The following is a 13,237-nucleotide window of genomic DNA, read 5'->3' as shown; positions in this document are numbered from 1 at the left end:
TAGCTGATGACAGAATTAGAATTCAAAATGACCGTAACAAATTGGAGAACTGGGCACAAGCAAAGAAAATGAATTTCAATAGGGACAAACGTCAGGCTCTGCACTTAGCTGAACAAAATAGCACAACACAATGGCCAGTAACAATGGCACTAAACACTATTTACAGTGGTACCACAGGTTACAGACGCTTCAGGTTACAGACTCCGCTAACCCAGAAATAATACCTTGGGTTAAGAACTTTGCTTCAGGATGAGAACAGAAATTGCAGCGCGGCGGCAGCGGGAGGTCCCATTAGCTAAAGTAGTGCTTCAGGTTAAGAACAGTTTCAGGTTAAGAACGGACCTCCGGAACGAATTAAGTTCTTAATCCGAGGTACCACTGTATAAAGGGTGAAGGGGACACCTGACCATTAGGTCAAGTCATGGCCAGCTCTGGGTTTGCCGTGCTCATCTCGCTTTATTGGCCAAGGGAGCCGGCGTACAGCTTCCGGGTCATTTGGCGAACATGACTAAGCTGCTTCTGGCGAACCAGAGCAGTGCATGGAAACGCCGTTTACCTTCCCGCCGGAGTGGTACCTATTTATCTACTTGCACTTTGACGTACTTTCGAACTGCTAGGTTGGCAGGAGCAGGGACCGAGCAACGGGAGCTCACCCCGTCGCGGGGATTCAAACCGCCGACCTTCTGATCAGCAAGCCCTAGGCTCTGTGATTTAACCCACAGCGCCACCCGCGTCCCTTGTACTACTGTATAGACTAATACAAATGATCAGAAATTGCAACCAAAGTCTCTAAATCTTCACGAGCCGCGGTAGAATAATTCAAAAGTTCGATATATACATAGTCTGTCACCAAATGTCATCAGAACAGAGTTAGGCTCTGCACTTAGGCAGGAAAAACCAGATGCACAAATATAGGATGGGGAACACCTGGCTTACTGGCAGTATATGTGAAAAGGATCTAGGGGTCTTGGTGGACCTAAGTGTGCCCAGAGTCTTGGCACATCGCTGAGCCTGATCCAGTCTTTCTCGGTCTCCAGGCTGCTTCCCACCCCTCTGAAAGACGCGGTCGAAGTCGCCATGTGGAGAAGGTGCTACAATATGCAGGAAGTGAACTCGGCCCTCAGTAAGATCCAGCTGGTGGGGTATTCCCAGAAAATAGTGAGTATCCGTGGTCACGGCCTGCTTTTTGTGGGATGCGGGAGGCGTAGTAAGGTGGTCGTCTGCCCTGTGACCTGATGGCAAAGGGCAGGTAACAAACCTGAAAAGATGCGTAAAAAGTCAGAGGAGCTTTAAAATACGGAGAATGGAAAATATTTAAGGAATATATAAGATTATATTGTACAAACAATACCATCCTAGCAGACCTAGAATGATACCTGTAAACAAAAATGAGCGAAACAAATGCTTTAGTGGAATACATGAAAAAGGAAATAATGTAAAGCTGCGCAATAAAATTATGATTATATAAACAGTATAATAAGGATGATTGGAAGTTTTATGCAAAAAAATTTTATTTGATGGATATGATTCTGTATAAATTTTTGGTTCTTTTTCTTTTCTTTTTTATCTTTTTATCTTCTTTTTTCTTATTCTTATGTCTGGAATTTTTTTCGCCCTTATTCAATGCCTTTATACTTACCTTTGTTGTAAATGATCATTCGTGCCTGTATTTTAAACCAATAAAGATTTACCATGAAAAAGGAAAGGAAAGGAAATATGCATAAAATAAAATCATATGCCGGGAAATACTTTCTGGAATTCTTCCTTGTGTTGTTTTTCTTCTCTCCAACAGGAGCTTTTTGGTGCAGTCCAGGTCTCCCCTCTCAGTTCCGGTTATGCGCTTGGCAGCTCCAACTGGATCATCCAATCACATTACGAGAAGGTTTCCTACGTCTCGGGATCCTCACTCCTCACAACGCACCCGCAGGTACAACCCCCTCCCAGAACTCTGAGGTTTCGCCTTCCTTAAGGTGTGACATTCTCCTTCCTCAATACAGTTAATCTACAGTGCATGCGCGACTCCACAGCTCCTCCATCTCGTGCGACTTACATCAGGGGTCAGCAAACTTTTTCAGCAGGGGGCCGGTCCACTGTCCCTCAGACCTTGGGGGGGGGGCCGGACCATAGCTGTCAACTTTTCCCTTTTTTAAAGGGAAATTCCCTTATTCCGAATAGGATTCCTCGCAAGAAAAGGGAAATGTTGACAGCTATGGGCCGGTCTATATTGGGGGGGGGGGGGGAATGAATGAATTCCTATGCCCCACAAACAACCCAGAGATGCACTTTATATAAAAGCACACATTCTACTCATGTAAAAGCATGCTGATTCCTGGACCATCCGCGGTCCAGATTTAGAAGGCGATTGGGCCATGACCAGCACCCAGGCCTTAGTTTGCCTGCCCATAACCTACATCATAGGAGCCTACACAACACAAAACACTGTTGCTGTATGTAGGTTTTATTTTTTTATCTTATATTTTGGAAGTGTACATCCAGGTTTTTTCCTTTAAATTTTCTTTGGGGTCCCCAAGAGAGTAAGGCCCAAGAGAGTAAGCTATAACTTGTTTAGCTTATATGTAAATCCGGAACCGGCCATCTGCTACGAGCAGAGGCAGGCGCAGCACTTTGCAAAGCAGACACCACATTCCATCTCCCTCTTCAAGAAAGCAGCACAAGTTGTCTTTCCCACATCCATCAGGAGGTCCTGCAGCAGAAGAGGCAGGGGCAAGGAACTCCTAGAGTTGTACAGCTGGAGGGAACCCATAAGGTCATCCAGTCCAACCCCTTTGTTGTTGTTTAGTCGTTTAGTCATTTCCGACTCTTCGTGACCCCCTGGACCAGAGCACACCAGGCCCTCCTGTCCTCCACTGCCTCCCGCAGTTTGGTCAAACTCATGCTGGTAGCTTCGAGAACACTGTCCCACCATCTCATCCTCTGTCATCCCCTTCTCCTTGTGCCCTCCATCTTTCCCAACATCAGGGTCTTTTCCAGGGAGTCTTCTCTTCTCATGAGGTGGCCAAAGTATTGGAGCCTCAGCTCTGATCAGTATCTGTCCTTCCAGTGAGCACTCAGGGCTGATTTCCTTCAGAATGGATGCGTTTGATCTTCTTGCAGTCTATGGGACTCTCAAGAGTCTCCTCCAGCACCAGAATTCAAAAGCGTCAATTCTTCGGCGATCAGCCTTCTTTATGGTCCAGCTCTCACTTCCATACATCACTACTGGGAAAACCATAGCTTTTACTATACGGACCTTTGTTGGCAAGGTGATGTCTCTACTTTTTAAAATGCTGCCTAGGTTTGCCATTGGTTTTTCTCCCAAGAAGCAGGCGTCTCTTAATTTCGTGGCTGCTGTCACCATCTGCAGTGATCATGGAGCCCAAGAAAGTAAAATCTCTCACTGCCTCCATTTCCTCCCCTTCTATTTGCCAGGAGGTGATGGGACCAGTGGCCATGATCTTCGTCCAACCCCTTACAATGCAGGAATCACAGGCCTGCTCTGTGAGGGAAATTCTGCTTTAGTTCCTGGGATCCAGCCTTGTATCATTATAATGTTACTGAATCATAGAAATGTGGAATTGTAGAGTTGTAGGGGACCCCAGAGTCATCTAGTCTAACCCCCAGCCATGCAGGAATCACAGCTAAAGCATCCCTGAGACATGGCCTTCCAACTTCTGCAGGGAAGGAGAGTCCACCACCTTCTCAAGGAGTCCTTTTAAAACCTTTTGATGTAATCCTTTTGATGTAACCTGAGCCCATTGCAAAATGTCAAAAAAGAGATTACGGGTCCTGCTTTTTCATTAAGAAAAGCAACCTGTTGCATATTAATAACAGGCCAGATATTATTAATGCGATTGCCTTCCCAGTTTAAGGCACCTATGAAAGCCCCACAGATTCTCTGCGCCCGCTTCCCTTCTCTCCCCCTTTTTATTTATTATTCAAATGCCACATATTTCAACTCCGCAATATCTGAAGGCAGCTTCCAGGCTACATCTATATCGCCCCTTGAATTATCTTTTTTCTCGAAGGGATGATGGCTTAACTGGCTGCCAACTCGTCCACCCTGCTTGTCTAAGGGCAAACTCTTCAAAGTGCTATAGATGTAATTTCCAGTAAATTAATTCTCACAAGATCCATAATTTCCCTCCACGCCCCCCCCCCCGAAAGACAGCTACATCTTTGGAGGGCTGATGGATTCGGCAGGCAGAGCTCTGAGCTACAATCCCCGCCAGCGGCAGACCAGGGAAAGGAGTCGTGCCCAGTTTTTGCCCTTGGGTTTATTTCTTTTAGGGCAAAAGGTGTGATTTGGCAGAGCGGTTGGGGCATCCAAACCGATTCTGCCTCTTTCCTCCTCTTTTTCATAGAGTGTTCTCCACCTGCTTGCATCTGTACCAGCAATGGGGGGCGGGGGTAGGTTTTGCCTTTCTAGAGCCGGCCAGTGTCTATAAGAGAGACAGCAGTTGAATAGTAGTTAGAGTCCCGGACTAGGACCCGGGAGACCAGGGTTCGAATTCCCCACTTGGCTACAAATCTCGCTGGCTGACCTTAGGGACAGTTGTGCTGGCCCTTAGCCTAACCTACCTCACAGGGAATTACCGTATTTTTTGCTCTATAAGACTCACTTTTTCCCTCCTAAAAAGTAAGGGGAAATGTGTGTGCGTCTTATGGAGCGAATGCAGGCTGCACAGCTATCCCAGAAGCCAGAACAGCAAAAGGGATCGCTGCTTTCACTGCGCAGCCATCCCTCTTGTTGTTCTGGCTTCTGAGATTCAGAATATTTTTTTTCTCGTTTTCCTCCTCCAAAAACTAGGTGCGTCTTATGGTCTGGTGCGTCTTATAGAGCGAAAAATACGGTAAATGAGGGAGCAAGCTGCTTTGAACTCCGTGGAGGAAAAAAGGGGGGGATAGAAATGCAAAAACAGAGTCTAGTCTCCACCCAGACAAGGAAAAGGCAATATCAGAGTCGAAGGACACAATCCAGACGTCTCCATCACCGTAAATGTGTCTGGTTCTTGTGTTGAAAGGCCTTCTAGGCTGAAGATTCCACATTCTGCTGCGGGAAGAAGCCTAGCGCAAGGGTTTTCTTCAGCTGCGGCTCCTGTGTCATGGGGTTGGACTAGATGACCATGGGGGTGCCCTTCCAACCCTACAACTCTTGTGTTTCTAAGGAAGACTAGAGAACCAGTGTAGCTGGGGGTGGAGAGAGAGAGAGAGAGACCTCTGAGCGAGCTTTCAAAAAAAAACACACAGACAAATGAAATGCCTGTCATCCGAAAATGCCAATAAGACAGTAAAAGTAATATTGAACCTGTCCGTGGAAAATATATGTAATGATTATGCCGGTATTCAATAGTCATAATTTCATCTTCCGTTTGAGTCGAGGGGGGCTGGCATTGATTCACTGGGGCTGCTGCGCAGAGGATAACTTTGGAAGACTTTGGGCCAAACTTCTGATCGGCTTTCCCTTCAACCTCCCTGCAGCTGTCAAAGTCAGGCTTTCTTTCCTGAGCCAAGAGTCTTTATTTTTCTGCCCCTGTGCTGTTGATTGGCTGTGGTATTATTTTTGCGTTTTTATACTGTAAACCACCCTGTGACTCTCAGATGAAGGGTGGTAATAATAATAAGAATTTTTTATTTATACCCCGCCCTTCCCGGTTCAGAAAACCGGGCTCAGGGCGGCTAACAACAAATTTAAAACACTTAATTGATGCAACAAAAAAACAGCATAAAATACAGTATAAAACATGAATAACAATAAATTCAGAATTCAAAAATCCAATTAGGGGGGAAATCCATCCAATAAACATTGGATGATCACCAGGGCTAGCTGGCTAAATTAGTCCTATTTGGGCCAGCGAGGAGACCAGGGGAGAATTAGCTGTGGGGTCCCAGATCGGGTAATCTTCATAAAAAGGGGAGGGGGAGGGAAGGAAGGGGAATAAAATAGATTTTATTATAGAGGCAACAGGGTTTTTTGTGCCCAAATTAAACAAACAGGCTGTGCCTATGAGCGTGCAATTGATTATTACTGTATTCTGCTCTGGTCAGACCTCACCTGGAGTACTGTGTCCAGTTCTGGGCACCACAGTTCAAGAAGGACACTGACAAACGGGAACGTGTCCAGAGGAGGGCAACCAAAATGGTCGAAGGCCTGGAAACGATGCCTTATGAGGAACGGCTAAGGGAGCTGGGCATGTTTAGTCTGGAGAAGAGGAGGTTAAGGGGTGATATGATAGCCATGTTCAAATATATAAAAGGATGTCACATAGAGGAGGGAGAAAGGTTGTTTTCTGCTGCTCCAGAGAAGCGGACACGGAGCAATGGATCCAAACTACAAGAAAGAAGATTCCACCTAAACATTAGGAAGAACTTCCTGGCAGTAAGAGCTGTTCTACAGTGGAATTTGCTGCCAAGGAGTGTGGTGGAGTCTCCTTCTTTGGAGGTCTTTAAGCAGAGGCTTGACAACCATATGTCAGGAGTGCTCTGATGGTGTTTCCTGCTTGGCAGGGGGTTGGACTCGATGGCCCTTGGGGTCTCTTCCAACTCTATGATTCTATGATTCTATGATTATGTTTCTGGAGCGGATTTAGCACAAGAGACGGTCTTTTTCAATGTAGCCCCCCAGATATGGAGCACTCTCCCCAGTGAAGGCACACCTTGCACCTGGTCAAGACTTTCCACTTTCTCCCAGGCATTGGTGAACTGTGATGGCTGAGACTCATAGAACTGTAGAGTTGGAAGGGGCCCCAGGGTCATCCAGTCCAACCCGCTGCCGGCAGGCTTGTCAAGGTCCATGTGCTAATAATAATACTAATAATTAATAATTAATAATTTTATTTATATCCCGCCCTCCCCAGCCGATGCCGGGCTCAGAGCAGCTAACAACAGTAAAAATAACACAATTTACATAAAATTACAATCAATTAATTGAAATACATTCTAAAATCAATTCATTCTAAAATCAATTCAAAATCAAATTAATGGCAACCATTGGGCTAGAGTTCTGGGAGGAATACCGAAGGAGGGGGGGTCAGACAGTGCCTTGGCCAAAGGCCTGGTGGAACAGCTTCGTCTTGCAGGCCCTGCGGAAAGATGTCAAGTCCCGCAGGACCCTAGTCTCTTGTGGCAGAGCGTTCCACCAGATCGGGGCCACGGCCGAAAAAGCCCTGGCTCTGGTTGAGGCCGCCTGACCTCCCTGTGGCCCAGGACCTCCAAGATGTTTTTGTCTGAAGACCGCAAGGTCCTCCGTGGGACATACCAGGAGAGGTGGTCCTGTAGGTACGTGGGTCCTATTTAAAGGTTAAAACCAGCACCTTAAACCTAATCCTGTACTCCACCGGGAGCCAGTGCAGCGGGTATAGCACTGGGTGAATGTGATTCCGTGGCAAGGACCCCGTAAGGAGCCTGGCTGTGGCATTCTGCACCTGCTGGAGTTTCTTGCTGTTGCTGCTAGAACAGAACTCTGGACTACATGGGTCTTTGGCCTGACCCAGCTGGATTCATCTTAACATTATTCCTGTGTATCCACGGCCAGCAATGGAATCTGTTCACACCAGTCTACAGTGATGGGCCCCAACGCGGATAACTTTTAAAGAAGATCCCTGATCTCAGGGGCTGTGTTCAGCCTCCAAATGCTGCCTTTGTATACCAGTTGCTGGAAGTGGTGCATGCGCTGGTTATCTCCCGCTTGGACTACTGCAATGCACTCTGTGTGGGGCTACCTTTGAAATTGACCCAGAAACTCCCAACTAATCCAGAATGCGGCAGCCAGACTGGTGACTGGGAGCGGCCGCCGAGACCATATAACACCGGTCCTGAAAGACCTACATTGGCTCCCAGTACATTTCCGAGCACAATTCAAAGTGTTGGTGCTGACCTTTAAAGCCCTAAACGGCCTCGGTCCAGTATACCTGGAGGAGTGTCTCCACCTCCATCGTTCTGCCTGGACACTGAGGTCCAGCTCCGAGGGCCTTCTGGCGGTTCCCTCACTGTGAGAAGCCAAGTTGCAGGGAACCAGGCAGAGGGCTTTCTCGGTAGTGGTGCCCGCCCTGTGGAATGCCCTCCCATCAGATGTCAAAGAAATAAACAACTACCTGACTTTTAGAAGACATCTATTTAGGGAACTTTTTAATGTTTGACGTTTTATCGGGTTTTTCATATTCTGTTTGGAGTCATCCAGAGTGGCTGGGGAAACTCAGTCAGATGAGACGGGGTTTAAATAATAAATTATTATCATATTATTATTATCATAGAAGGGGAGACTGGTATTGCACTCCTCCAGTCCCATTAAGGAGGGACGCTGGTGGCGCTGTGGGTTAAACCACAGAGCCTAGGACTTGCTGATCAGAAGCTTGGTGGTTCGAATCCCCGCGACGGGGTGAGCTCCCGTTGCTCGGTCCCTGCTCCTGCCAACCTAGTAGTTCGAAAGCATGTCAAAGTGCAAGTAGATAAGTAGGTACCACTCCAGCGGGAAGGTAAACGGCGTTTCCGTGCGCTGCTCTGGTTCGCCAGAAGCGGCTTAGTCATGCTGGCCACATGACCCGGAAGCTGTACGCCGGCTCCCTCAGCCAATAAAGCGAGATGAGCACCGCAACCCCAGAGTCGGCCACGACTGGACCTAATGGTCAGGGGTCCTTTACCTTTACCTTTAGTCCCATTAAGGATCTGGTTGGTCCCTGTGAGAAAAGGATGCTGGGCAAGACACACCCATTTGACCTGCTCCATCGTCTTCTGCGTGCATTGAGGAACACGATGCCTCTAACTATGCACTTTTGTCCTCTTTGCAAGATGCCTGGAGTCTATTTTGGTTTAGAATCGTGTGACTAATAATAAATAAATAAACGAGCTCTGCCTCTTGGACCTTCCCTTTCAGCCCATGGACCAAGCTTCCCTGAAAAACAGCGATGTCCTCATCCTGACCGGCCTCACCCAGATTCCCACCGCAAATCCCGACGGCATGGTGGGAGAATTCTGCAGTAACCTTGGTAAGGTGGCCGTGGGTGGGTGGGGTGTGTGTGGCAGCGATGGTCGTGTTGTTGCTGGTTGGGTTGGGGTGATGTTGCGCCTGCTTGCTTTATAATCTGACTCATAACCCCATGTGGGAAATTGCTCCGAGATTCCCGGAACAGAAGTAACTGTTTGACTCCCTCTCTCCCTCTCCCTGGCATAAAACTAGCAGTTGAGATTTTTTACGATGTGCCTTTGCCTCCCTCATTAATACAGTAAGTGCTTTTGAGAGATGCAAGTTGTACCTTGTGGAAGTCGGCTGGAGACGACACCCAGTCTTGGAACGGAACAGGCATAATGAGATTGAATCGCCCGCTCTCCTTAGCTCGCTAAGTGGGTGGCTTCGCTGCCAGCGGTTTGTGTTTTGACAAGGCTCTCGCGTCGACAGGTGGCCCTGCCGCTTCCTGGCTGCCTCTCGGCCAGTTTAACATCTTCGCGTGTGCTTTGTTAAAAGCCGGCCTCCCGTTTCTCGAAAGGCGCAGTCGTCGCCAGCACCTGGTGACCCAAAAGCCTGTGCGAGGCGGAGGCAGCGTAGCCCACAAGCTTGGTCTGGCCTTACATGGAATCATAGAATGGTGGAGTTGGAAGGGACACCAGCGGTCATCTAGTCCAACCCCCTGCAATGCAGGAATAAAAGGCCAGCTGATTCCATGTAGCTGCTACTGACAGCCAAGCCAGAAATGGTGGTTGTTAGGACAGTGCCAGGGATTGGCCTAAGTGACCCTTTGGGTCCCTTCCAGCCAGTGGCGTAGCGTGGGTTGTCAGCACCCGGGGCAAGGCAAGTAATTTGTGCCCCCCGCTGCACTGTCCCTCCCCCAGATAGTCCCTCGCTCTCCGCACCGCACCGCATGCCTGGCACCCTCCCCTCCACAGTGGGCGGCGACCCGGCGGCTCGGATCGGATTCGCACAGCCAGCACTGCAGTGAGAGAGAGTGAGTGAGCCAGGTAGGGGCAGAGAGCTGCGAGTGCGAGCGCCCCCCCCAGATGTTGCGCCCGGTGCGGCCGGCCCCCCCCTGCACCCCCCACGCTACGCCACTGCTTCCAGCTCTACATTCCATGAAGGCCCTAACCTTTCCCTTGGCACTGACCTTGTCCAGGATCTCTGCCTGAAGTTAGGATCAGTCCTGGGCTCCCCTCCCTAGATCCAAGCTTGGAGGAAGAGAGCTCAGTAGCAGAGTGCAAGCTTTGCATGCAGAATCTCTGGCGTCAATAGATGGATTCAATCTATGGTGTGGATATTAACATTGAAATGATTGGATGCATATAAACTGACTCCTCTTGGAATAAAATAGTCTAGGCCCATTTGTTTGATGCAAAACTTCACTTGCAGAGCTTTCTTCAAAACAGAACCAAAAACACACACCCAGTAAACAAAAAATTTGCACCATAACTATATTGTGGTGTTCAGCACGGGCTCATCACCTTAGAAATAAAAAATAATTCCAAACAGACCTAAAAGCATAGATCTCTCTCTTCCTTCAGCATCCATTTGCCTAGATCTGTATTGACTCCTTTCAGGAGAGTCTCAGAGCCTGAGAACAAAAAGCCAAAGGCACCAGCCTTTCAAGGTGGCCAGTTTGCCATTCAATAGCCTCTCATGTGATCTAAGGTTAAACACACACAGGTTAGCTAGCAGGAAGCTCTTAATATACCTCTGTGGAATTTCCCCGTGTTAAACCTTTCCAGCAATACACACAGGCATTCTCCATTTCATTGTCAATTAAACAATTATACTTGACAAAGGCTAGGGAAGACTCCCTGGCTAAAACTCCTGCCAGTCAGGGGAGACCCATTGGCCGGCCTCTGTATAAGGTACTTTTCTTCCCTAAAATAACATCAAGGCCTTGATGGCTTTAAAATTGGATTAGACCCACTCATGAAGGAGAAGACGTTTGATGGCTACTAGTCACAATCGGAGGCAGCAGTGCTTCTGAATACCAGTTTGATTGAATCCTGCTTCAATGGCTTTAAGCCCTCTTGGGTATTTTGTCGGATTGTGACCCTCGGCTTTTTATCAGGCTGCTATTATAAGGTAAGGTAAAAGGGACGCAGGTGGCGCTGTGGTCTAAACCACTGAGCCTCTTGGGCTTGCCGATCAGAAGGTCGGCAGTTTAAATCCCTGCGACGGCGTGAGCTCCCGTTGCTCTGTCCCAGCTCCTCCCAACCTAGCAGTTGGAAAGCACGCCCGTTCAAGAAGATAAATAGGTACCACTGCGGCGGGAAGGTAAACAGCGTTTCCATGCTCTCTGGCATTCATCATGATGTCCTGTTGCACCAGAAGTGGTTTTAGTCATGCTGGCCACATGACCCAGAAAGCTGTGGACAAATGCTGGCTTCCTCGGCCTGAATTGACTTTGACTGGACTTAACCATCCAGGGGTCCTTTACCGTTATTATAAACAGGCATGTTGTCTTTTAAGTATTGGGTTTTTGTGTTGTATTTTGTATTTCCCCGGATAGCTTTAAGTACTGTCCCAGGTTTTTCTGGTCCAAATTGGATTTCTTCCATTTAAACTGAGACTTTGATTTAAGTTAATAGGTGTTTTTTTTTATTTTGGACCCTTGTCCCTCTTTGCATATAGCAGAGGTTTTCAACCTTTTTGGGTTCACGGCTCCCTTGACCAACTGCATTCTTTCTGCGGCACCCCTGGGGGGCTCAGGAGCCTAGTTATGTCACCCCTTGCCTGCAGAGCTGGCAGCCTCTCGCCCTTTTTCAAACACCCTCCCTGGTGGAGCGTTCCCTCAGCCTCCTCTCCCCTGGGCAAATTCAGCTGCCGCCCCTGGTCTCTGATCTTTTCCACCCCAAAGTGAGTTGACTCCTCACACTGCTCCACAGGTGCCGGGCAAGCAGCCCCTGGCCAGCCCCAGTGCCACCATTCGCCTGCAGAGCTTGTAGCCAGGGCTGCTGCAACAAACAGCTGTGCAATAATAATAATAATAATAATTTATTATTTATACCCCACCCATCTGGCTCGGCTTCCCCAGTCACTCAGGGCGGCTTCCAACCAAATATTAAATACAGTAATACATCAAACATTAAAAGCTTCCCTAAACAGGGCTGCCTTCAGATGTCTTCTAAAAGTTTGGTAGTTGTTGTTCTTTTTGACATCTGGTGGGAGGGCGTTCCACAGGGTGGGCGCCACTACCGAGAAGGCCCTCTGCCTGGTTGCCTGTAACTTGGCTCCTCGCAGTGAGGGAACTGCCAGAAGGCCCTCAGAGCTGGACCTCAGTGTCCAGGCTGAACAATGGAGGTGGAGACGCTCCTTCAGGGATACTGGGCCATTTAGGGCTTTCAAGGTCAACGCCAACACTTTGAATTGAGCTCAGAAATATACTGGGAGCCAATGTAGTTCTTTCAAGACCGGTGTTATGTGGTCTTGGCGGCTGTTCCCAGTCACCAGTCTAGCTGCTGCATTCTGGATTAGTTGCAGTTTCTAGGTCACCTTCAAAGGTAGCCCCACGTAGAGCGCATTGCAGTAGTCCAAGCGGGAGATAACCAGAGCATGCACTACTCTGGCGAGGCTGTCCGCAGGCAGATAGGGTCTCATCCTGCGTACCAGATGGAGGTGGTAGACAGCTGCCCTGGACACAGAATTGATCTGCGCCTCCATGGACTGCTGTGAGTCCAGAATGACTCCCAGGCTGCGCACCTGGTCCTTCAGGGCACCAGGGAGTCCTCCACACCAGCCCGCCCCCTGTTCCCCAAGAACAGTACTTCTGTCTTGTTAGGATTCAACCTTAATCTGTGCAAGCCTTGGGGAGGCAGAGACCTGAGAGGGCACCAGAGGAGGGAGGGAAGGAAAAAAGGGACGGAGGCCAGTTTTGCCCACGACACCCCTGACCATTGTTCAAGGCACCCAGGATGCCATGGCACGCTGGTTGAAAACCACTGGCCTATAATAATTGTATTCCCTGCTGATTGTCGTGGACTTTGGTGCAGACGATGAAGTGCACAGCACAGAAAAAGGGGTGTTCTGGCCCCAGCCAATGTAACTAAGCCCAAAAGACATAAGTGGGTTCAGAAGCTTAAACCTACTATAGGAAGATGAAGTATAATTTTAATCCAGCATCAGAATATGAAAATGTAATCAAAGCAGATGAAATTACAAAGATGACACAATAACAAATTGACTTTGCTATTCGGGTCAAAGCCTGATCCAACTCTCCATATCGACCGATAGATGACTACAAAATTTGTCAGCGGCCAGTAGTCAAAATAGATCAGGTTACAAATA

The 13,237-nt window shown here is 48.3% G+C and overlaps 1 protein-coding gene across 1 annotated transcript in view; it reads left to right on the top strand.

Annotated features, from left to right (window-relative positions):
• The window catches only part of INTS9 (integrator complex subunit 9), a 74,009-nt gene that overhangs the window by 30,549 nt on the left and 30,223 nt on the right, over nucleotides 1-13,237 (top strand). Inside the window, exons 7-9 of the mRNA XM_083432620.1 lie at nucleotides 1,038-1,158; nucleotides 1,793-1,927; nucleotides 8,870-8,981. Of these exons, the coding sequence (XP_083288746.1) occupies nucleotides 1,038-1,158; nucleotides 1,793-1,927; nucleotides 8,870-8,981 (368 nt within the window). The remainder of the gene's footprint in view (nucleotides 1-1,037; nucleotides 1,159-1,792; nucleotides 1,928-8,869; nucleotides 8,982-13,237) is intronic.

Source organism: Podarcis tiliguerta, assembly GCF_965153285.1.
Source record: "Podarcis tiliguerta genome assembly, chromosome: 3".
NCBI lineage: Eukaryota > Metazoa > Chordata > Lepidosauria > Squamata > Lacertidae > Podarcis > Podarcis tiliguerta.
The sequence above is the reverse complement of the archived record's forward strand: the minus strand, read 5'-3'. Positions and strand labels throughout refer to the sequence as shown.